Source organism: Manis javanica, chromosome 11, assembly GCF_040802235.1.
Source record: "Manis javanica isolate MJ-LG chromosome 11, MJ_LKY, whole genome shotgun sequence".
In the NCBI taxonomy this organism is placed as follows: Eukaryota; Metazoa; Chordata; class Mammalia; order Pholidota; family Manidae; genus Manis; species Manis javanica.
The window spans coordinates 26111336-26137647 of record NC_133166.1 but is presented as its reverse complement, the minus strand read 5'-3'; the positions used below and the strand labels follow the sequence as shown (position 1 = coordinate 26137647).

Below are 26312 nucleotides of genomic sequence, written 5' to 3'. Positions count from 1 at the left end.
ATCTCTCTAAATGAAGCCAGTGCATTGGGCTCATACGTGAGGTCACTGGGAGGGAAGGTAGGAAGCAGGAGTGTCTGAACCAGGAATGAGAACTGTCCTCTAGCTACTCCACTTCTGGTCGTGAGGGTGAGTCATAGCCCGGCTCCGCTGCAGCAGAACCAAAGGTTCCTCTCTGATAGGTAAACAACATAGATTTCATGGTGGCAGGTGGCACTGAATTGTAATCTGAGAATTGGGGAAATAAACATTTTCAATAAAAGCCAATCTTTTATCACATGTATGCCTTCGACTGGGTGAATGGAATCAGATCTGTGTCTCTGAGAATATAATAATCTATTTATATACAGAATCTCTCTCCAGTTTGTCTTAGAACTGATAACACTAACAATCCTGTGACAGTCCCCCTTTCTGTGTGCTTTAATACCTTAGTTTCTGGATAGCAAAACAGGGAGCTGAGTCCAGTCGGGTCCAGGTGTTCAGAGTTTTGTTCAAAAAACTTCATTTTACCATGTATGTATACATGCACAGCCCTAAATCTGTAAATCCCTTGATATCTGAATTATTTTAAGTGAATCCTTAAGGAACATGTGTTTTGTATGTCCCATGTGGATACTACTTAACATTAGAGACAAAAAGGCTGGTATGGCAGTCAAGCTAACCCCATATCCTAAGAGGAAAGAGTAGAAGCATTATATTATTTTTAAATAAAATTAATCTTTAATTTTAGTTGAAATAAATTTGACATATTGTGTAAATTAAGGTGTACAACATGATAATTTGGTGCACTTATGTATTGTAATATGGTGGTAACTGTAGTAATAATAAGTAATTATAATAATAACCTCCATTATATTACATAATTTCCTTTGCTTTAGTGGTTAAAGTAAAGTCTCTTAGGAAGTTTGATGATAATAACCCAGTATTGTTGGCTATAATTACGCCATGCATTAGATCTCCAGAGCTTATTTACTACTTATTGCAAGTCTGTACAGTTTAACAATCTGTGCCATCCCCCAACCCACATCTCCTGTAACCCTGATTTTTCTCTTTTTCTGAGTTTGGCATTTTTAGACTCCACTTCTAAGTAATATCACACAGAAATTATCTTTCTCTGACTCACTTAACTTAATATAATGCTCAGGTTCTCTTCCTATTGTTGCACCTGACTGGATGTCTTTTTATTTGACGGCTGATGACTGAAAAATATATATTATAAATATAAATATACCATTTTTTTTCCTTTCATCTGTTGATTGGCACTTAGATCATTTCCATAGGTTGGCTACTGGGAATAATGCTGCAATAAACATGGTAAAGTGCATATATCCTTTGATATTCTGTTTTAATTTCCTTCTTGTATATAACCAGAAGTGGAATTGCTGGATTATAAGGTAGGCCTATTTTTAATTTTTGTGAGGTCCCTCAAAAAGAAGTGTTTTCCATGGTGTGGTGGCTAAACCAATTTACATTCCTACCAACAGTGTTTAAAGGCTCTCTTTTTTCCATATGACACATATGCTATTACCCCTTTATTCTTGATGATAGCTTCTCTAACAGGTGAGAGGAGTTATCTCCTTGTAGTTTTGATTTGCATTTACCTGGTGATTAGTGAGGTTGAGCATCTTTTCATGTTCCTGTTGGCCATATGGATGTCTTCTTTAGAAAAATGAATCTTTAGTTCCTCTGTCCATTTTTTAATTGGATTGTGTGTTTTTTGTTACAGAATTGTATGTGTTCTTTATATATTTTGGATATAAACCTCTGAGTTGATAGGTGGTTTGCAAAAATTTTATTGCATTCTGCAGGTTGCCTTTTACATTTAGTGATTGTTTCTTTTGCTGTGAGGAAGCTTTTAAACTTAATGTTACCCATTAACATTTAGAGTGATTATCTCTTTGAAAGAACTTACTACTTCCATGCTTCATTCGCCTCTGGTTGTCCTGTATGCCCTTTGTTTCTTTTTCCCTCTTTTCAGTACAACTTTGTAAATGGATGGATTTCCTCATGATATGCTCGTCCTCACCCTTTTTATGTTTCATTAATATACTCTAGATTTCTAATTTGCTGTTAACCATTACATAAAGCATCTCATAGATAAAACAGTTCCTTTTATGCTTGTAGCAACTTATTGATTGCCTATAGAGGTTTGACCCTTCTGTGCCTCACTTTTTATATTGTTGATGTCACAATTACCTCTTTTTTATGCTGTGAATTCATTAACAAATCATAGAAATTATAGTTACTTTCAAAGCTCTTTTCCTTTAACTTTTGTACTATAATTAAGTGGTTAACTCACAATTCTTGTATAGAGTTACAGTTTCTACTTCTGACATTTTTTTCATCATGACCATGTGTTGTATATTTTCATATATTTTGTGTCTCTGATCAGCACATTTTCATTTCAGCTTGACGAACTTTCAGCATTTCTTGCAAGGCAAGTCTAGAAGCGGTGGACTCCCTCAGCTTGGGTTTGTCTTGGAAAGCCTGTAATTCTCCTTCAAATCTGCAGGATAACTTTGCCCGATACAATAATCTTGGCAGACAGTTTTTATCTTTCAACATTTTGATATATCATTCCACTTTCTCCTGGCTTATGGATTTCATGCTGAGAAATCTGCTTATTATCTTATGGGGGTACTTTTGTAGATTGTATATATTTTTTAACCCTGCCTGCCTTTAAGAGTCTTTTTCATTCATTTTTGACAGTTTCACTATAATGTGACTTTGATGTCTTCTTGCATTGAGACAATGGGATGTTCTGTTAGCTTCATGGACTTATGTGCTCATTTCTTTCAGTTTTGGGAAGTTCTTATAATATTCCTTTAAATAAACATTCTTTTTCATCCTTCACATGTCCTTCTGGTACACCAATTTTATTATGTTTATTTTACTAATCAAATCTAGTAACTCTGGTAGGTTTTCTTCACTTTTTCGAAATTTATTTCTCCCTCTTTCCTTACTAGGTCCTCTCTATGCTTGTATCTTCCAGTTACTCTCACTTCCTCAGGTCTGCTTATTTACTGATGCTCTTTATTGCATTCTTCTTCTTATTGTTTATATTCTTTACGGTCAGAATTTCTATTTGTGTACTTTTCATAACTCCATTTTCTTTGGTGAAAAACCTGATGTTCATTAAATTTATTCTCTAGTTCATTGAATTGCCTCTCTGCGTTTTCGTGTATCCATTTTATTTCTTCATTAACAGCTATTTTAAACTCATTTTTAAATCACAATATCCTATACCTTTGAGATCAGTTACTGGAGGATAATCACTTTCAAATTTCCATAATATACACATCTGCTTTTGCATTTGAAGTAACAGACACCCTCCTTGTTAAGAATTTATGTTTACTTTGGTGTTACAATTTTAAGTCTGGCAGTAAGAGAGCTTTCTTTTGTATTCCAGAAGGTGGCACTGTAGATGGAGTTTGTGGCAGTAAAGATTCTCCTGCTGGAACTGGCTCTCTTGAATGCACTTGGCCGTGTGCACAAGGAGCTGACAACAGAGTGGGGGAGGCGTGGGCTCAGCACCCATGGCCTGGTAGAGGCAACCTTAAGTGGGTTTCTCAAAACAAGGTTCATGATCAGGCATCCTGATGAAATCCTAAAGTGGGCAGCAGAATGACATTCTCATCTGCCTCCCTCCTTTTCTGTCCCTTCCTCTAGTCATGGAGATCCTCCCTCAGAAACCCAGGAGCTATTGGAGAGACATGGGTGGCTGCAGCCTGAATAACTAGGGCAGCTGGGCAGTCAGTCACTCACCACTTTCTCTTCCCACATCCTGACCAAAAAGGACACTCTGAACCCACCAAAAGCCCAGCAACTTGCAATGTGGCCCTGGAGACAGCACTCACCTTGGTGAATTGCTTCCTCTCCTCTGCCTCCAAATTCATCCTTATCCCCCTCCAATGGCAGGCTGGATTCTAGTATCAGTCAGGATCACCACAGATGTTCCTTAACCCCTGGGTATCCACCCAGTCTGTGCTTCCAAGTTCCTTTTTTCTGTCACAGTGAGTGGGGATGAGTGGTCTCACTGATTCTTTTGAATCTACAGCCCCTGTCAACTTCTTATCTTCACACTTTACAATGGTTGAAACCTCCCGGTGTCTAGATGGAATGTTCAGTGGCTTTTAGGTTTGGTTGTGAGTGTTATTTAGTTTTAAATCAAAGGGAAAAGAACAAGTAATGACTCAGGTTGCCATGATTCTGACTTCACCCAAACTTTACATTCTTACCACTTATAATATTATGCACAAAGAAGTGAATAATTATTATGAACGTATCTGTACCTGTATACTTGGGTATGATGAAGTATGTGTGTGGAGGGTGGGAATGAACATGAGCTAATGTTAATGAATATTAGCTATTTTAATATTTACTGAAGAGTTTCATTTCTTCCCCTGTAAAGTTCTTGAAGACGCAAGCTGGAAGCACCTACAGTGTTTCAGAAAGTTTGCATAGCTCTCATACATATTCCTATGTTAGCCAATTGGTTTATTTTTTCTTCCAAGTAGGTGGATGACAAATATAATGGTACTGTGGAAGTTTTAAGTTACATATTAAGTTAAGAATACTTAGGTGCGTAAATATTGACATAATCATGATGACTGTAATGATAATAATAATAATACACAACTGATTCTAATAATAAATGACTTTAGATATACAAGTCATGTCTATATATATTTATTTATGAGGAAAATAAAAATGAGTAGGTAAACAGACCCCATAAATTCCATAATGTAGATGAAACTTATGATACATTACATAATAAATATTTCCAGTGTATGTTGTTTTCTAAGTACAGTTGATAAAAAGTATTACACTGGATTCAAGAATATAACACAATGGTTCAACAGTTACACTAGTATTAAATCCTCACCCCAAATAGTGCACTTACTATCTGTCAACATAGAAATATGTTACAGAACCACTGATTATATTCTCCATGCTGTACTTCCATCCCTGCGACCAATTTATATTATGATTGATATTTTTGTGCCATTTCATGCCCCTCCCTGTCTTCACTCAACCCCTCCCCCTTAGTAAACACCAGTCACTTCTCAGTGTCTGTGAGTCTAATGCTATTTTGTTCATTTGTCATGTTTTGTTTTTATATTCCACATATAAGAAATCATATGGTATTTGTCTTTCTCCACCTTGCTTATTTCACTGAGCATAATATACTGTAGGTCCATCCATCCATGTTGTCACAAATGGCATATTTTCTTTCATTTTGGGTGGAATGCTCTATATATATCTGTTAAGTCATCTAATCTTGTGTGTTGTTCAGTGCCTCTCTTTCCGTATTTATTTTCTGTCTGGATGATCTGTCCATTGATGTAGGTAGCATGTTAAAGTCCCTAATATGATTGAGTTGTGGTCTATTTCTTCCTTTAGTTCTGTTAGTATATGTTTTACTTATTTAGGTGTTCCTATGTTAGGTGCATAGAAATTTATAATGGCTATATCCTCTTGTTGATCTGATTCCTTTATCATTATGGAATGTCCTTCTTTGTCTCTTGTTACTTTCTTTGTTTTGAAGTCTGTTTTGTCTGATACAAGTATTGTTATTTCTGCTTTTTTCTCTCTATTATTTGTATGAAATATCTTCATTTCAATCCCTTCACTTTCAGTCTCTGTATGTATTTAGATTTTAAATGAGTCTCTTGTAGGCAGCATACAGATGGGTCTTGTTTCTTTATCCATTCTGCCACCCTATGTCTTTAGATAGGTGCATTCAGTCTATTTACATTTAATGTAGTTATTGATAAGTATGTACTTATTGCCATTTTAAATTGTTTTTGCAGTTCCTCTCTGTTCCATTTTTGCTCTCTTATATTCTTCTCTTGTGATTTGAAGGTTTCCTTTAATGTTGTGATTTGATTTCTGTGTGTGTGTGTGTGTGATTATCTATTAGGCTTAGGTTTGTGTCCATAGGTTCATAGACAGTTTCCTAAATATAGAACAGTCTATATTAGGTTTGTGTTCACTTTATTGCGAACACAATCTTAAAGTACTTTTTATTCTTCTGCTTTATACTTTATGTATTAGATGTTAGAATCTGCATTTTTTTTGTGTATCCCTTGACCAATTTTGTGTATAGTTGATTTTTATTTTTAACTTCATACTTGCTTTGTAAATAATTTGTCTACTACCTTTACTGTGGGTTTATTTTCACTAATGAAAAATATTTAGGGTTAAGAACGTTTTCATCTATGGAGTTCCTTTAACACATCCTTCAAGAATGGTTTAGTGGTGGTGAATTCTTTTAACTTTTGTTATTCTGGGAAACTTTTAATCTCATTCAATTTTTAATGATAACCTTCCTTGGTAGAAGATTCTTGGTTGAAGTTTCCTGTTTCAGTACATTAAACATTTCATGCCACTCCCTTCTGGCCTGTAAATTTCTGCTGAGAAATCTGCTGGTTATCTTGTGGAGCTTCTCTATGGAGTTTCCCTTATAAGTTACTGACTCTCTCTTGCTGCTTTTAATACTCTCACTTTCTCTTTTATCTTTACCATTTCAATTACTCTATGTCCTGGTGTGGTCTTCCCAGGGTTCCTTTTGTTAGGGGTTGTCTGCACTTCTAGGACCTATATGTCTATTTCTTTCCCCATATTGGGGAAGTTTCCAATGATTATTTCTTCAAAGAGACTTTCTACTTCTTCGTCTCTCTCTTCTCCTGATATCTCTATTATGTGAATTCTATCCCTATTATACAGATTGTTTCATTTGGAATTGTCACATAGCTCTTAGTATCCTCTCATTTTTAGAGATTCTTTTTTCTCTCTGTTCCTCAGCTTCATTGTTTTCCTGTTCTCTAATTTCCATCTCATTGATTGTCTCCTTTACTTGCAGTAATCTATTATTCATTCCCTCTGGTGTATTTTTCACTCCAGTTATTGCATTCTTCAGTTCTGAGTGGCTCTTTTTCAAATCTCCTATCTCTCAATTGAAGTCCTCCCTGAGATTGTCGATTCTTTTTCCCTGGTCAGTGATCATATTTATGACTGTTACTTTGAAATCTTTATCAAGAAGAATCATGATCTCTATCTCCATTTACCCTATTTCTGGTGACTTATCTTGTTCTTTTGTTTGGAATATATTCCTTTCTACTCATTTTTGTCTGGGTTTCTGTTTTTCTTCCTTTGTATTAGATAGATCAGCTATGCCTCCTGGTCTAAAGAGCAATGGATTTATGAAGAAGGCATCACATGGTGCCCAGAAGCTCAAGGTTCTCTGCTCACCAGTACCTGGTTCTCCTTGAGGTGGTGCCATGGTGGCTGTTGGTGTGCTGTGGGCAGACTGACTTTCTGCCTGCCTGTGGGCAGTAGCTGATCTCTGTCATCAGTGGCTGACAGCTCCCTCCATTCCCTTTGTGAGCCCAGCAGCAGTGCTTCTGTGGGGATAATTGTGGACAGGGTTGCCCTCTGCCTGCTGGGCAGCAATGGCTCTGCTCTTAGGCCAGAAATGTTGATGCAGCAACACCCAGTACTGCCAGCCAGGGAGAAGGAGCATTTGGAGCTGGCCCCTGTAGTTGGGATGAGAGAGGGTTGGGAAAACTTGGAGAATCTTCCCTACCTGCCAGGCAGCAAAATCTTACTGTTGCTGGGCCAAGTTGCTTGCCTGATGGGCAGGAGGGTGTGCAAGGAAGTGGCCTATGACTGTGCCACCAGTGAGGGAGATGGAGCATTTGGGGCTGGCTCCTACTTGTGTGCAATCAGTTGGGCTGAAGGATATGTCATCCCCCTGCCCTTTCTCCTCCAGAGAGTGCTCCCTCCAACCCCTTCTTCTCTGGTACCCTTCCTGCTGCTGGTAAATATTTCAACTGCCACCTCTGTGTCAGGTCTCAGCAGGAACAGTGGAGCATGCCTCTCCTCTACAAGCACAAAGAGTTGTAGTTCACAGAGTGCTATAAATCTCCCTGGTATCCAGACCCGCTCATCACCAACACCCAATGCAATGTGGACTCATGTAACCAGAGAAGCTCTCCAGGTCCAGGTGTGCTTAGCCCCTTCTCCTTATGTTCCTCCTCTTTCCACTTTTGGGCTGGGATGGGGGAAAGGCTTGAGTCCTGATCAATCACAGTTCTGTTATTTTACCCTTCTCTGTGTGCTCATCTCTTCTTCACCAGGTGTAGATGGTCTTTTCTGCAGTCTTCTCGTCATTTTCAGGGTTAGCTCTTTCACTGTCATTGCTTCCCTGGTGTGTAAGTGGTACAAAGTTTCTGCCTTGGCTTCCTACTCCACAATCTTTTCCCAAGCTCCTCCTTGCCATATATGCTTTTTTAAAGAATGTAGATAATACCACATAGAAACATAAATTTTTCCATTTTCAGTTGACATTATATAATATTCACAAATAGTAATATTCCATAATATTATGATTTAAAGAAGTATATAATATGCACTTACACAATTTGAATACTTTTTGTACTCTGAATATATATGTGTCTTTTTATTAAAGGATGTGATGCAACAAATACATATGTAGAGAACACTTTTTGCACGTTTTTCTACTTTGTAACATTTTTATTGACATGAAATTCACATACTATATAATTACCTGTTTAAATCATTTAAAATTTTTCAATTGACTTTTTCGTAGTACCTTTAAATTCTGTGCAAGCATCAGCATTATAGAATTCCAGTTAATCACCATTCCTCATAATTAAACTGTATAAACATTAATCTGTCATTCCATATAGCTAGCTTCTGACAACTCATTTGCTTTCTGGTTCATTGGACTTCATTTTCTGGACATTTCATGTAATCATACAGCATATATCTCTTTGCATGTGTCCTTTTTTAACTTGGCAGAATGTTTACAATGTTCTTCCATGTAACAGCATGTGGCAGTACTTCATCCTTTTTAATGCAGGAATAATAGTCCCTTTTATGGAGATGCCTCAGTGTGTTCATACATTTAGCAACTCATGGACATTTGGGTTTTGTCCATTTTGACTAAGAACAGTACTTTGAAAAACTGTGTAAAAGCTTTTCTTATTTTATCTTTTTAAGGTATTTCGGATATATAATTAGTAGTTTAATTGTTGAGTCATATGGTAACTATGTTCAACTCTGAGTAATTATCAAACTGTCTTCCATATTTCTTGTATAAATTTCCATTCCTTCCAGCAATATACAAGAACTCCAATGTAGGCATGAACTCCAACCCTTGCTTATTTTACTTAGAAGAATACTATAGCTATTTGGGGGATATAGGGAATCTTATTATGGTTTTGATTTCAATTCTCTAATGGCTATCATGATGAGCAACTTTTCCTTTATTTGTCAGCCATTGCACGTCTTCTTGAGAGAAATGTCTATTCAAGTCCTTTTTCCATTAAAAAAGATATGAGGTACATGAGAAAGCAAACATAAAAATGAGAGGAGTAAGTCCTATGTTATTGGTAACTGCTTCAATGAACATGGATTGAACTCTTCACTTAAATAGGAAAGAATGACAGCTGTCTGATCTAAACTCCTCCTTCAACTTAGTCTGGATATTCTATCCAGGACAACTAGGTAAGAAAATGAAATACATGTTCCATTTGTTCTTTTCTCATATTCCTTGAGACAATGTGCATTACTGGGTTACTCTTTTAGTGAACATACTTCTGGACAAGCAAGATAACAAATACTAATTTTATTACTTTTTGTTGATTTTTTAATTTTACATGACAGCTTCCTTATAGTAGGTGAAAAGCTGCCTCCATGTCCATTTTCTTTACTTCTGACATTAGTCATGATTGGAAATATAATCTATAAATATCAGAAATTACAAATGTGAACTCCTTTTCCATATTATTTGCCTTTGCTGTTTCGCCTGAGAAACTTGTATAAGCTCTGTCTGAGCTCCTTGTTTTTGAGTGCATACACCATGGGGTTGAGGGCAGGAGGGATGATGATTTCTAATACATTGAGTAGAACTGTGATAAGAAGAACTGTCTTTGGTACAAAATGAGTGATGGAAATAACAACGACGACTGTGTAGAACAATAGGATTAGGATGAGGTGGGAAGTGCAGGTACTTAGGGCCTTGGATGCAGCTTCTGCTGAGTTCAGCTTCAGCACAGATTGGAGTATTGAAACATAGGATAAAATAATCCCACCCAGGTCACTTCCCAGGAGGGTCCAGACCAGAATTACCTGGTAGAGCTTGTTGATTGTCCTGTCATCACAGGATAGGCTAGTGACTGCAAAAGTAGAGCACAGACAGTGCTCAATTTGGTTCTGTGAGCAGTAGTGTCTCTGAGCAGCCAACACGGGCACTGGGATGGTAGTTAGGGTATTTCTGAGTGCCATGAACACAGTTGCTTTGACCACAAAAGATTCAGTAATTACTGACGGATAGCGTAGTGGTTGACAAATGGCTACATATCTGTCTATAGCCATGCAGACGAAGATGCCTGACTCCATGCACATAAAACAATGTATGACATACATCTGAGCAAAGCACTCTGGGAGGCTGATGACTTTAGCATTGAACCATAGGATGGCCAGAATCTTGGGTGTGATGTTGGTGGCCAGGCCCATGTCTACCACAGCCAGGACCCCCAGGAAATAGTACATAGGCTGGTGCAGTGCTGCCTCTTGTTTGATGGTGTGGAGGACTAGGATGTTGGCAGCAAGAGCTAAGAGGTAGAGCAGAGCCAGGGGCAGGGAGAGCCAGTGCTGCCACTCATGAATGCCTGGGAACCCCATCAGGAGGAACTCGGAGACCTGGACGTTAGATCCGTTGGAATGTCTGGGATCGTGGAACATCTTTCACTAAGAAAAAAATCATTTATGGTTATTTTTAATAATAATCTCTCTGAAATTACCCTATTGTAAAAGTTGAAAAGGAGTCAGCAAGGTTCATGTCCTCATGTAGGATATTCTTCATCTTTTTTCTCAGTCTGCCACCGACAGTTATTGCACATTTCTAGTGAAACACGACCTGTGGAAGCACTTTCTATGCTTTGTCTCAGTTAATCATTAGAAAAACTTCATAAAGCATATCACATTATTTCCATCCTCTCACACTTGATGAATATAGGATTAGAGTTATCAGGACTTTGGTCTTTATCTTCCTACATGAGTCATGGAATATGGACAAGAGTAAACAATCTGATATCCCTGAGTGGCCTCTCTTTTTCTAATTAATTGTAGAGTTACTGCGTAAAATGAGACTAGAGATTTTATTTGTGGAGAAATATATATAACAGATTAGATTATAGAAAAACAAAAGAAACCTATTTCTGTTAAACACATGAGAATTTTTAAATAATCATAAACATTATTTAACTTTAATTAAAATGTATGTGGTAAGTTAGTGCAGCCAGTTTTTAGTGAAGAAACCAGTATTCAGAATTATGAATAAGATATAGGAAGCCAAGTAACTCTATAAGAAAGAGAAGTATGTTTTGGGAATCTCAGTATTCCTTAAATCCAATTGGTTCTGGTTTGAGTAACTTTCCCCTATTCGGATGTACCTTTTCTTCTTGGAGCCATGTGGATACTCACATTGCATAATGCGAGTATAATAAAGTGGACTTTAAAGAAATGAATTTGAGATAAATGTTTTCAAATTAACGTACTAAAATCAAATGACTGTCTAAACAGATTTCATGGTTCAATTATTTATTCATTTTTGAATGTGAAAACTGAAACAAATTTTCATGTTTTGTTTCTACCAAATGTGTGCTATTTATTATTTGTTTCCTTCCAGTACTTGAAATATTAAAGACTTAATGTAAAGATACGTAATATTAAAAAATGTTTTGGCCCGAAATTATAGTATCTAGAGAACACTTGTGTGAATGTACAATTTATAGATACACTCATCCTAACCCAAGTAATGTTTTTCCATTATACTTATAACACAATGAAGGAAGGTAGAATCAAAATAATATATATTTATACAAACTATGCTGTTCCGTGTATTGTTTGCATAACATGTTAACTTCAGTTATTTATTTTTATAGCTTTCTTTCTCATTTTCCTTAATTTTAATCCATTTCTCAAATGTCTTGCTACCTTTGACTTTTATTTCTTTCTTAAGAGAAAGTCTTTAAAAGCTGATTTGAAATTCCAGCGGTGAGTGAGTCTCACCAATCAGAAGCATTCACTCTGAGTGATGTGTAGGGACCTACTGCCTTCATTGTTTGCATCCTTACTGGGATGCCAATCTTTCCAGAAAGAATCCACCAATCCACATCCTGGAGGAATACGTGATGGGTGCCAGTGTTCTTGGAGTTGAGTAGTAGGGCTCTGTGCCTCTCACACTCAAATGTGAATATTGCTTTCAAGTTTCTCATTTTTTATGATTCCTCATTGTTCTTCATCATGCTTGACACGTTTGCATCTATACTACATATGAATGTGTCTTCCAAGAACAAACTTCCAGTCATCATAAGAGGGTAGTTAATGTTTAGGAAACTGGATGAATCAGAGATCATGTTGCTCCTTATTCCATTTTTCTACCTACAGCCCTGTTGTATCTTTACTTGTAATGAAGAATAAGAGATTAGACACTTGAAATTGTAAAGCAACACAAGGCAAACTAGTTAATAAGAGCACTCTTCAAAGACCCCTCTGGCGTCATCAGAAACTATTAAGTCTCTTAGAGGAACAGATAGAAATGGCAACTAAGCAAAATTTTGAAGGAAATACAGAAACTCTTAAAAGGGGAAGAGACAAATGCTTTCAGACATGTGGCATGATTGGGATTCTGCCAGATCAGCGTTCTCTCCTGTTATGGTTTGCTGAGTCCCACTCACACCACACTGGTATTTTTTGCCTTGTGATTCAGCAATCACTGTTCTATTTTGTGTCCCCCCACTGCCAAATTCGGCTTCAATCATCACCTTCTTCTAGAAGACTCAACTCCCTCTGAGAGCATAGAGAGCCACCCTTCAAATCTTAATATGATGTCGTTGGGAAGGAGGCAGGCTTTTAAGAAAGGAATATATTCGTTGATGTATGAGTCTCTTTTTTAAAACTTTAACACCATGGTAGTATAAAATCCTGTTAATATTCTTGTATCTATCACAATTTTACCACACCCTTATATTTGGATATTTTGTGTTTATATTTGTAGTTGCATGTCTACAAAGGCCTCATGAACATTACAGATGTCAATAGATGTTTTTGAGTGATTAAGCAGATTAATGTATAAATGAATCAAATTTCACAATAGTCTTTAAGAGTTATTATTCTGTAATCTAATTATTATCTCTTGGAAAACATAAAGGGGATACCAAATTAAATAGAACCACAATGTGCATATCATAAATCAACAAAGAACCTAAATCTCTAAAAAATATTTTCCCTTAATAAAATAAATGAAACAAAAGAAATCCCAAGAAAATAGAATACAAGGCAGCAAACAAATCAAGTATTGTAGAATGTACAATGAAGTTCAAGTATTTAAAATATACTACATAGGATTATATTTCACATAGATTTATATGAATATTATGCTATAAAATATATATGTATATTAGTAAAACATGTATTTTGAATACTGGAATAAATGCAAAGCAAACTATACACAGGTATGCACAAAAAATTTTTAGATTGGCCAAACCATACTAACAAACCAAACACGTACACCAAAACTGTTTAGACAGTATTAATGTCTGACAAAATAAAAGCTAACCCAGATGTTGGATCAGGAGCTCTACTGAGAAACAACAGATGACATTCTTGACACAGGGCAATAAATGCTGATTGTACCAAATTGTTTGTCCAGGTTTGATACGATTTTCCATAAGCAATGTAAGAAAAGCCCTAAAATTATCATTTAAATTCTGTCCATGGCAAAAAAGGAGGAAATCATTTAAATTAATCAAAACTCTTTAGCTAATCCTCAGTTTCCTGTTTAGCAATACTGGTGTAAATTTGCATCAGTAATTGCAGGAGTACCTAAAGCGTTTCAATGGGCACTATAGACACATGGGTACTAAGAGCGTACAATACTAGAATCTGTTTCCGTACATAAAATAATTGTATTCAAGTTTCTTTCTGTTTGTGAGTAAGTTTATCTTTGATGTTTGTATATGTTATATTTTCCCATTTCTTTTGAAAATAATCATTAAGAAAAATATGTAATAACTCACATGTAATCTAGAGAGAGAGATACAGATTTACTGAAACATAATGGATTACCCTGAACATAAGATAAACATTGGAAAGTATTTTCGAAATATATTTGACTAGTGTACACAGATTGTCAAAGATATTGAAAAAGAATCATTCCCCATTGCTTCTCAGTGCTTTGGAGCCGTCAGCTGTTCACTCTATGTGTCCATGCAACAGAAGAAGGTAGAAAAATTACAGAAATCATAGATTCTCATACATAGAGAATAGGAAATATATCTCTGAGATTCCTTGTGCTCTATTTTTAAGAATATTTTTCCTATGAGATATCTATCTTACTTTATCCCTCGAATTTCTATGTGGTACTTGTAATGTTAATACTAAAGCTGGTTTTATTGTTACAAGTGAAGTTTAGGTCCATCTTCAATACATTTGCCAAACTCTCAGTTAAAGAGCCAAGCTTATACCACATAATATAGTATGAACCACGTATTATATTAGACTGTTTCTAAAAGAAATTTAAAATAATTTTGGTTCATCAGAACTTAATTTATACAAGGGAAATGCACTTGTATTATGCTGTTGGTGCGGCATGTATGTTGAAATAGGAACATTGAAGCATGTATATCACCACTTAGTAAGTACAAAATACATATGCTTTGATGTCTATTCTCACTCCCAGAGCCCAAAGATAAGTGTGTTTCCTCTCTAGACGAGCCTGAAGTTTACATCCCATGGTGGACTTCTCTTAGTATGACTCAGGGATCCTCCAAGTAGACTTTGCTATCTAAAATGGAAGGAACACAGTCACAAATAGATCTCTCTAAATGAAGCCATTGCATTGGGCTCATACGTGAGGTCACTGGGAGGGAAGGTAGGAAGCAGGAGTGTCTGAACCAGGAATGAGAACTGTCCTCTAGCTACTCCACTTCTGGTCCTGAGGGTGAGTCATAGCCCGGCTCCGCTACAGCAGAACCAAAGGTTCCTCTCTGATAGGTAAACAACATAGATTTCATGATGGCAGGTGGCACTGAATTGTAATCTGAGAATTGGGGAAATAAACATTTTCAATAAAAGCCAATCTTTTATCACACTTATGCCTTTTACTGGGTGGATGGAATCAAATCTGTGTCTCTGAGAATATCATAATCAATTCCTATACAGAGTCTCTCTCCAGTTTATGTTAGTGCTGACAGCACTAACAATCCTGAGACAGTCCCCCGTTTGTTTGTCTTTTACTACCTTAGTTTCTGGATAGCAAAACAGGGAGCTGAGTCCAATCTGGTCCAGGTACTCCGGGTTTTGGTCAAAAACATTGTGATTCTCCCATATATGTACACACACAACCTTAAATCTCAAAATCCCTTGATATCTGTACTATTGAACTGAATCTTTAAAGAAAACAGTGTGTTGTATATCTCAAGGGTATATTACTCAACATTAAAGAAACAGGTGCTAGTATGGGAATCAGCTAACCCAATTCCTAGGAGGAAAGGAGTTCAAGCTTTACATTTTTTTAAATAAAATAAAATCTTTATATTTTCATTGAAAAATCTTGACATGTAACATTGTCTAAATTAAGGTATACAGTATAATAATTTGATGCATTCATATATTGTAAATGGTCACTGAAGTAATAATAAGCACCTCTATCATATTAAATAATTTCCTTTGTTTTTCTGGATGAACTAGTCATGATATAGTCTCTTAGCAAATTTCATCTTGATAACCCAATATTGTTGACTATACATAGACTGTGCGTTAGCTCTCTACAGCTCATGTACTACTCGTTGCCAAGTTTGTAATCTTCATGTCTGTGCCTTCCCCCAACCCACATATTCTGTAACCGTGATATTTCTGTTTTTTTTTCCTTGAGTCTGGCATTGTTAGGTTCCACAGATAATTAGTATCACACAGTAATTGTCTTTCTCTCTCTGACTCATCTGAGGTAAGATAGTGCTCAAGTTCTTGTCATATTACTGCAACTAACAGGATGACTCTGCTTCATGGCTGCTGGCAGAAAAAGTATATATCATATATATATAAATATATCATACCTTTTTCCATTCATCTGTTGATTGGCACTTAGATTGTTTCCATATATTGGCTATAGTGAATAATGCTGCAGTAAATATCGGGGTGTTTGTATCTCTTTTAGATCCTGTTTTCATTTCCTTTGCATATAACCAGAAGTGGAACTGTCTGATTACAGTGTGTCTTGGAGGTCTTCTTACATTGATACAATGCAATGTTTTGTTAGCTTCATGGATTTCTAAATTTAATTCCTTCCACAGCTTTGGAAAGTTCACTAATATTTCTTTAAATAAACATTCTTCTCTTTTTATGCTTCACATGTCCTTCTGGTACACCAACTTTATTATATTTATTTTACTAATCAAATCCAGTAACTCTGGTAGGTTTTCTTCACTTTTTCAAAATTTATTTCTCCCTCTTTTCTGAGTCATCTGTACACTTGTATCCTCCAGTTACTTACTCTCACTTCTTCAGGTCTGCTTATTTACTGATGCTCTTTATTGCATTATTATTATTATCGTTTATATTCTCTATGTTCAGAATTTCTATTTGCGTCCTTTTCATAACTCCATTTTCTTTGGTGAAAAACCTGATGTTCATTAAATTTGTTCCCGTGTCCATTGAATTGCCTCTCTAAGTTTTCTTGTACCTCCTTTTTATTTCTTCATTAACAGCTATTTTAAACTCATTGTTAGATAACAATATCCTGTACCTTTGAGATCAGTTGCTGGAGGATAATCATTTTCTTTTTGTGATACCAAATTTCCAATATATACACATCTCCTTTTGCATTTGAAGTAGCAAACACCCTCCTTAGTTAAGGATTTGTGTTTATTTTGGTGATACATTTTTAAGTCTGGCAGTAAGAGAGCTTTCTTTTGTATTCCAGAAGGTGGCACTGTAGATGGAGTTTGTGGCAGTAAAGGTTCTCGTGCTGGAACTGGCTCTCCTGGATGCAGTTGGGTGTGTGCACAAGGAACTGACAACAGAGTGGGGGAGGCGTGGGCTCAGCACCCATGGCCTGGTAGAGGCAACCTTAAGTGGGTTTCTCAAATCAAGGTCCATGATCAGGCATCCTGCTGAAATCCTAACGGGGGAACAGCAGGAATGACGTTCTCTTCTGCCTCCTTCCCTTTCTCTCCCCTCCTCTAGTCATGGAGATCCTCCCTCAGAAACCCAGGAGCTGTTGGGCAGTTACATTGCGTTGGGAGCGTCGGGAGCGTCGGGGAGGCCTCTGAATCTGCCAAAATCTAGCAATTTACAGTGCTGCCCTGGGGATGAAGCTCACCTTGGCGAATTGCTTCCTCTCCTCTGCCTCCAAATACCTCTTTGTCCACCTCCAGTGGCAGGCTGGATTCTAGTATTAGTCTGAATCACCACAATTTTTCTTTCTCCCCTGGGTATCCACCCAGTTTGTACTTCCAAGTTCCTTTTTTCCCAGCATAGTGAGTGCGTATGTCAGGCTCCCTGAATCCCTTGAATCTATAGCCCCCGCCAATGTCCTATCTGCCTGTACTCTGATACATGGGCAGGTAGAAACCTCCCAGGTGTGAAGGTGTATAATGCTGAAGCATCCAAGTTTGGTTATAGATATTCAATTAGTTGTAAATCAAAGGAAAGAGAAAAAAGTAATTACTCAGGCTGCCTTGATTCTGATGCCACCTAGCTTTACAGTGTTACCCCCCTGTCAGATGATAAATAAATAATAGAATTTCATGAGCATATATTGACATTTGTGTGTATTTGTGTGTGGAAAAGTACATATGGGGAGGGTTGGAATGACACAAGCTAATTTTAACTAATGTTAGCTATTTTAATATTTATTGAAGAGTTTTGTTTCTCTTGAGACACAAGTTGAAAGCGCTCACAATGTCTCATGGAGATTCAGTCACTCTCACACATTCATATGTTCTTCAGTTGGTTTATTTATTTTTTCTTCTAAGTAAGATTGATTTTAAATATTTTGAAATTATGGAAATTCATGAAAAGTGTGGTCTTATTGTGCATACATTCAGAATATTCAGATACCCAAATTTTGACATAATATGATGATGGTAGTGATTGCAATAATAAGAAAGCACAACTGATTCTAATAATAAATTACTTTAATTAAAGTTTAGGAGTCATGCCTGTATGTTTTTAATTACTAAAACAATAAAAATGAGTTTGTAAGTAAAAGAGAACTCTTAATTTCCATTATTAAATGTTACTTCTGATACATTTCTTAATAAACATTCGCAGGACCCTTTGGAAACAAAGTTAGGAAAATAGATTAGAACGTGAATTTTTCCGTTTTCAGGCGATATTATATAATGTTCACAAAAAGGATTATTATGTAGTTTACTATCCTTAATATTATGATTCAAAGTATACAATACGCAATTACACAACTTTTTTAGGAATTGTCCTGTTTTTGAATATATATGTGTTTTTATATTATAAGATATGATGCAACAAATACATACGTAGAGAACATTCATGCACCTTTTTATTTTATAGTGTTTTTATTAACATGAAATTCATACCATATAATTACCCATTTAAGTCATTTAAAAATATACAGTTGAGTGACTTGTAGTACATTTAAATGCTGTGCAACCAACAGCATTAGGTAATTCCAGAAAACTCCGTTCCTCAAAGAAACTCCATAAACATTAATTAGTTACTCCAAAAACACCTGTCCTTTCTTGCTCCTGACAACAACTAATTTGCTTTCTGATCCAGTAGACTTACTTATTCTGGATATTACATTTGAGTGAAATCAGAGAACAGGTAAGCTTTTATTCTGGCTTTTTACACTCAGTAGATTTTTTTGCAAGTTTATACATGTCACAGCATAGATCAGTATCTAATCCCTTTTAATGGATGCATAATAATCCCTTTTGTGCATATGCCTCAATCTGTTTACATATTCAGCAGCTGATGGACATTTGAGAGGTTTTTTTCCCATTTTTTTGACTAAGAATACTACTACAAACATTCATATACAAGGTTTAGTTGTAACATCTATTTTTAATTATCAGGGGCTGTGATTAGACATTGAATTGCTGGGTTATATGGTTACTGTGTTCAGGTTTTTGTGTTAACTGTCAGAGTGTTTTCCACATTCGGCCTGTCTTTGGGTATCTTGAGACAACACACACCATTGTGTGTTGTTTTTTTATGAGGATCTTTCTTGACAAGCAAGATAACAACTTTTAATTTCACCACTTTCTCTTGGATTTTCGTTTTCATAACAGATTCTTTATTTACTAACTGAAAAGCTGCCACAGTGTCATTTTCTTTAGTTCTTCTGACAGTAGTCATGATTGGAAATATGATGAATAAATATGTTGAAAGTTACAAAAGTGAGCCCCTTGTCCGTGTTAGTTGCCTTTGCTGTTTAGCTTGAGAACCTTATGTAAGCTCTGTCTGAGCTCCTTGTTTTTGAGTGCATACACCATGGGGTTGAGGGCAGGAGGGATGATGTTTTCTAATACATTGAGTAGAACTGTGATAAGAAGAACAGTTTTTGGTACAAAATGGGTGATGGAAATAACAACAACGACTGTGTAGAACAATAGGATTAGGATGAGGTGGGAAGTGCAGGTACTTAGGGCCTTGGATGCAGCTTCTGCTGAGTTCAGCTTCAGCACAGACTGGAGTATCGAAACATAGGATAAAATAATCCCACCCAGGTCACTTCCCAGGAGGGTCCAGACCAGAATTACCTGGTAGAGCTTGTTGATTGTCCTGTCATCACAGGATAGGCTAGTGACTGCAAAAGTAGAGCACAGACAGTGCTCAATTTGGTTCTGTGAGCAGTAGTGTCTCTGAGCAGCCAACACGGGCACTGGGATGGTAGTTAGGGTATTTCTGAGTGCCATGAACACAGTTGCTTTGACCACAAAAGATTCAGTAATTACTGACGGATAGCGTAGTGGTTGACAAATGGCTACATATCTGTCTATAGCCATGCAGACGAAGATGCCTGACTCCATGCACATAAAACAATGTATGACATACATCTGAGCAAAGCACTCTGGGAGGCTGATGACTTTAGCATTGAACCATAGGATGGCCAGAATCTTGGGTGTGATGTTGGTGGCCAGGCCCATGTCTACCACAGCCAGGACCCCCAGGAAATAGTACATAGGCTGGTGCAGTGCTGCCTCTTGTTTGATGGTGTGGAGGACTAGGATGTTGGCAGCAAGAGCTAAGAGGTAGAGCAGAGCCAGGGGCAGGGAGAGCCAGTGCTGCCACTCATGAATGCCTGGGAACCCCATCAGGAGGAACTCGGAGACCTGGACGTTAGATCCGTTGGAATGTCTGGGATCGTGGAACATCTTTCACTAAGAAAAAAATCATTTATGGTTATTTTTAATAATAATCTCTCTGAAATTACCCTATTGTAAAAGTTGAAAAGGAGTCAGCAAGGTTCATGTCCTCATGTAGGATATTCTTCATCTTTTTTCTCAGTCTGCCACCGACAGTTATTGCACATTTCTAGTGAAACACGACCTGTGGAAGCACTTTCTATGCTTTGTCTCAGTTAATCATTAGAAAAACTTCATAAAGCATATCACATTATTTCCATCCTCTCACACTTGATGAATATAGGATTAGAGTTATCAGGACTTTGGTCTTTATCTTCCTACATGAGTCATGGAATATGGACAAGAGTAAACAATCTGATATCCCTGAGTGGCCTCTCTTTTTCTAATTAATTGTAGAGTTACTGCGTAAAATGAGACTAGAGATTTTATTTGTGGAGAAATATATATAACAGATTAGATTATAGAAAAACAAAAGAAACCTATTTCTGTTAAACACATGAGAATTTTTAAATAATCATAAACATTATTTAACTTTAATTAAAATGTATGTGGTAAGTTAGTGCAGCCAGTTTTTAGTGAAGAAACCAGTATTCAGAATTATGAATAAGATACAGGAAGCCAAGTAACTCTATAAGAAAGAGAAGTATGTTTTGGGAATCTCAGTATTCCTTAAATCCAATTGGTTCTGGTTTGAGTAACTTTCCCCTATTCGGATGTACCTTTTCTTCTTGGAGCCATGTGGATACTCACATTGCATAATGCGAGTATAATAAAGTGGACTTTAAAGAAATGAATTTGAGATAAATGTTTTCAAATTAACGTACTAAAATCAAATGACTGTCTAAACAGATTTCATGGTTCAATTATTTATTCATTTTTGAATGTGAAAACTGAAACAAATTTTCATGTTTTGTTTCTACCAAATGTGTGCTATTTATTATTTGTTTCCTTTCAGTACTTGAAATATTAAAGACTTAATGTAAAGATACGTAATATTAAAAAATGTTTTGGCCCGAAATTATAGTATCTAGAGAACACTTGTGTGAATGTACAATTTATAGATACACTCATCCTAACCCAAGTAATGTTTTTCCATTATACTTATAACACAATGAAGGAAGGTAGAATCAAAATAATATATATTTATACAAACTATGCTGTTCCGTGTATTGTTTGCATAACATGTTAACTTCAGTTATTTATTTTTATAGCTTTCTTTCTCATTTTCCTTAATTTTAATCCATTTCTCAAATGTCTTGCTACCTTTGACTTTTATTTCTTTCTTAAGAGAAAGTCTTTAAAAGCTGATTTGAAATTCCAGCGGTGAGTGAGTCTCACCAATCAGAAGCATTCACTCTGAGTGATGTGTAGGGACCTACTGCCTTCATTGTTTGCATCCTTACTGGGATGCCAATCTTTCCAGAAAGAATCCACCAATCCACATCCTGGAGGAATACGTGATGGGTGCCAGTGTTCTTGGAGTTGAGTAGTAGGGCTCTGTGCCTCTCACACTCAAATGTGAATATTGCTTTCAAGTTTCTCATTTTTTATGATTCCTCATTGTTCTTCATCATGCTTGACACGTTTGCATCTATACTACATATGAATGTGTCTTCCAAGAACAAACTTCCAGTCATCATAAGAGGGTAGTTAATGTTTAGGAAACTGGATGAATCAGAGATCATGTTGCTCCTTATTCCATTTTTCTACCTACAGCCCTGTTGTATCTTTACTTGTAATGAAGAATAAGAGATTAGACACTTGAAATTGTAAAGCAACACAAGGCAAACTAGTTAATAAGAGCACTCTTCAAAGACCCCTCTGGCGTCATCAGAAACTATTAAGTCTCTTAGAGGAACAGATAGAAATGGCAACTAAGCAAAATTTTGAAGGAAATACAGAAACTCTTAAAAGGGGAAGAGACAAATGCTTTCAGACATGTGGCATGATTGGGATTCTGCCAGATCAGCGTTCTCTCCTGTTATGGTTTGCTGAGTCCCACTCACACCACACTGGTATTTTTTGCCTTGTGATTCAGCAATCACTGTTCTATTTTGTGTCCCCCCACTGCCAAATTCGGCTTCAATCATCACCTTCTTCTAGAAGACTCAACTCCCTCTGAGAGCATAGAGAGCCACCCTTCAAATCTTAATATGATGTCGTTGGGAAGGAGGCAGGCTTTTAAGAAAGGAATATATTCGTTGATGTATGAGTCTCTTTTTTAAAACTTTAACACCATGGTAGTATAAAATCCTGTTAATATTCTTGTATCTATCACAATTTTACCACACCCTTATATTTGGATATTTTGTGTTTATATTTGTAGTTGCATGTCTACAAAGGCCTCATGAACATTACAGATGTCAATAGATGTTTTTGAGTGATTAAGCAGATTAATGTATAAATGAATCAAATTTCACAATAGTCTTTAAGAGTTATTATTCTGTAATCTAATTATTATCTCTTGGAAAACATAAAGGGGATACCAAATTAAATAGAACCACAATGTGCATATCATAAATCAACAAAGAACCTAAATCTCTAAAAAATATTTTCCCTTAATAAAATAAATGAAACAAAAGAAATCCCAAGAAAATAGAATACAAGGCAGCAAACAAATCAAGTATTGTAGAATGTACAATGAAGTTCAAGTATTTAAAATATACTACATAGGATTATATTTCACATAGATTTATATGAATATTATGCTATAAAATATATATGTATATTAGTAAAACATGTATTTTGAATACTGGAATAAATGCAAAGCAAACTATACACAGGTATGCACAAAAAATTTTTAGATTGGCCAAACCATACTAACAAACCAAACACGTACACCAAAACTGTTTAGACAGTATTAATGTCTGACAAAATAAAAGCTAACCCAGATGTTGGATCAGGAGCTCTACTGAGAAACAACAGATGACATTCTTGACACAGGGCAATAAATGCTGATTGTACCAAATTGTTTGTCCAGGTTTGATACGATTTTCCATAAGCAATGTAAGAAAAGCCCTAAAATTATCATTTAAATTCTGTCCATGGCAAAAAAGGAGGAAATCATTTAAATTAATCAAAACTCTTTAGCTAATCCTCAGTTTCCTGTTTAGCAATACTGGTGTAAATTTGCATCAGTAATTGCAGGAGTACCTAAAGCGTTTCAATGGGCACTATAGACACATGGGTACTAAGAGCGTACAATACTAGAATCTGTTTCCGTACATAAAATAATTGTATTCAAGTTTCTTTCTGTTTGTGAGTAAGTTTATCTTTGATGTTTGTATATGTTATATTTTCCCATTTCTTTTGAAAATAATCATTAAGAAAAATATGTAATAACTCACATGTAATCTAGAGAGAGAGATACAGATTTACTGAAACATAATGGATTACCCTGAACATAAGATAAACATTGGAAAGTATTTTCGAAATATATTTGACTAGTGTACACAGATTGTCAAAGATATTGAAAAAGAATCATTCCCCATTGCTTCTCAGTGCTTTGGAGCCGTCAGCTGTTCACTCTATGTGTCCATGCAACAGAAGAAGGTAGAAAAATTACAGAAATCATAGATTCTCATACATAGAGAATAGGAAATATATCTCTGAGATTCCTTGTGCTCTATTTTTAAGAATATTTTTCCTATGAGATATCTATCTTACTTTATCCCTCGAATTTCTATGTGGTACTTGTAATGTTAATACTAAAGCTGGTTTTATTGTTACAAGTGAAGTTTAGGTCCATCTTCAATACATTTGCCAAACTCTCAGTTAAAGAGCCATGCTTATACCACATAATATAGTATGAACCACGTATTATATTAGACTGTTTCTAAAAGAAATTTAAAATAATTTTGGTTCATCAGAACTTAATTTATACAAGGGAAATGCACTTGTATTATGCTGTTGGTGCGGCATGTATGTTGAAATAGGAACATTGAAGCATGTATATCACCACTTAGTAAGTACAAAATACATATGCTTTGATGTCTATTCTCACTCCCAGAGCCCAAAGATAAGTGTGTTTCCTCTCTAGACGAGCCTGAAGTTTACATCCCATGGTGGACTTCTCTTAGTATGACTCAGGGATCCTCCAAGTAGACTTTGCTATCTAAAATGGAAGGAACACAGTCACAAATAGATCTCTCTAAATGAAGCCATTGCATTGGGCTCATACGTGAGGTCACTGGGAGGGAAGGTAGGAAGCAGGAGTGTCTGAACCAGGAATGAGAACTGTCCTCTAGCTACTCCACTTCTGGTCCTGAGGGTGAGTCATAGCCCGGCTCCGCTACAGCAGAACCAAAGGTTCCTCTCTGATAGGTAAACAACATAGATTTCATGATGGCAGGTGGCACTGAATTGTAATCTGAGAATTGGGGAAATAAACATTTTCAATAAAAGCCAATCTTTTATCACACTTATGCCTTTTACTGGGTGGGTGGAATCAAATCTGTGTCTCTGAGAATATCATAATCAATTCCTATACAGAGTCTCTCTCCAGTTTATGTTAGTGCTGACAGCACTAACAATCCTGAGACAGTCCCCCGTTTGTTTGTCTTTTACTACCTTAGTTTCTGGATAGCAAAACAGGGAGCTGAGTCCAATCTGGTCCAGGTACTCAGGGTTTTGGTCAAAAACATTGTGATTCTCCCATATATGTACACACACAACCTTAAATCTCAAAATCCCTTGATATCTGTACTATTGAACTGAATCTTTAAAGAAAACAGTGTGTTGTATATCTCAAGGGTATATTACTCAACATTAAAGAAACAGGTGCTAGTATGGGAATCAGCTAACCCAATTCCTAGGAGGAAAGGAGTTCAAGCTTTACATTTTTTTAAATAAAATAAAATCTTTATATTTTCATTGAAAAATCTTGACATGTAACATTGTCTAAATTAAGGTATACAGTATAATAATTTGATGCATTCATATATTGTAAATGGTCACTGAAGTAATAATAAGCACCTCTATCATATTAAATAATTTCCTTTGTTTTTCTGGATGAACTAGTCATGATATAGTCTCTTAGCAAATTTCATCTTGATAACCCAATATTGTTGACTATACATAGACTGTGCGTTAGCTCTCTACAGCTCATGTACTACTCGTTGCCAAGTTTGTAATCTTCATGTCTGTGCCTTCCCCCAACCCACATATTCTGTAACCGTGATATTTCTGTTTTTTTTTCCTTGAGTCTGGCATTGTTAGGTTCCACAGATAATTAGTATCACACAGTAATTGTCTTTCTCTCTCTGACTCATCTGAGGTAAGATAGTGCTCAAGTTCTTGTCATATTACTGCAACTAACAGGATGACTCTGCTTCATGGCTGCTGGCAGAAAAAGTATATATCATATATATATATAAATATATCATACCTTTTTCCATTCATCTGTTGATTGGCACTTAGATTGTTTCCATATATTGGCTATAGTGAATAATGCTGCAGTAAATATCGGGGTGTTTGTATCTCTTTTAGATCCTGTTTTCATTTCCTTTGCATATAACCAGAAGTGGAACTGTCTGATTACAGTGTGTCTTGGAGGTCTTCTTACATTGATACAATGCAATGTTTTGTTAGCTTCATGGATTTCTAAATTTAATTCCTTCCACAGCTTTGGAAAGTTCACTAATATTTCTTTAAATAAACATTCTTCTCTTTTTATGCTTCACATGTCCTTCTGGTACACCAACTTTATTATATTTATTTTACTAATCAAATCCAGTAACTCTGGTAGGTTTTCTTCACTTTTTCAAAATTTATTTCTCCCTCTTTTCTGAGTCATCTGTACACTTGTATCCTCCAGTTACTTACTCTCACTTCTTCAGGTCTGCTTATTTACTGATGCTCTTTATTGCATTATTA

At 36.1% G+C, this 26312-nt stretch overlaps 2 protein-coding genes across 2 annotated transcripts; both read right to left on the bottom strand.

The window, feature by feature from the left end:
- Positions 1–9810: 9810 nt before the first annotated feature.
- Positions 9811–16447, bottom strand: LOC140844228 (olfactory receptor 56B2-like). The gene is made up of 2 exons (XM_073215708.1): positions 16146–16447; positions 9811–10776 (listed from the first exon to the last, which is right to left on the bottom strand). The coding sequence occupies exon 2, from the start codon at positions 10768–10770 to the stop codon at positions 9811–9813; it is 960 nt and encodes a 319-aa protein (XP_073071809.1). The 5' UTR covers positions 10771–10776; positions 16146–16447.
- A 1746-nt stretch (positions 16448–18193) lies between these two features.
- LOC118968832 (olfactory receptor 56B2-like) lies at positions 18194–26126 on the bottom strand. The gene is made up of 2 exons (XM_073215706.1): positions 25825–26126; positions 18194–20453 (listed from the first exon to the last, which is right to left on the bottom strand). Exon 2 carries the CDS (start codon positions 20445–20447, stop codon positions 19488–19490), a length of 960 nt encoding a protein of 319 aa, XP_073071807.1. The 5' UTR covers positions 20448–20453; positions 25825–26126; the 3' UTR covers positions 18194–19487.
- Between the last annotated feature and the right edge of the window lie 186 nt (positions 26127–26312).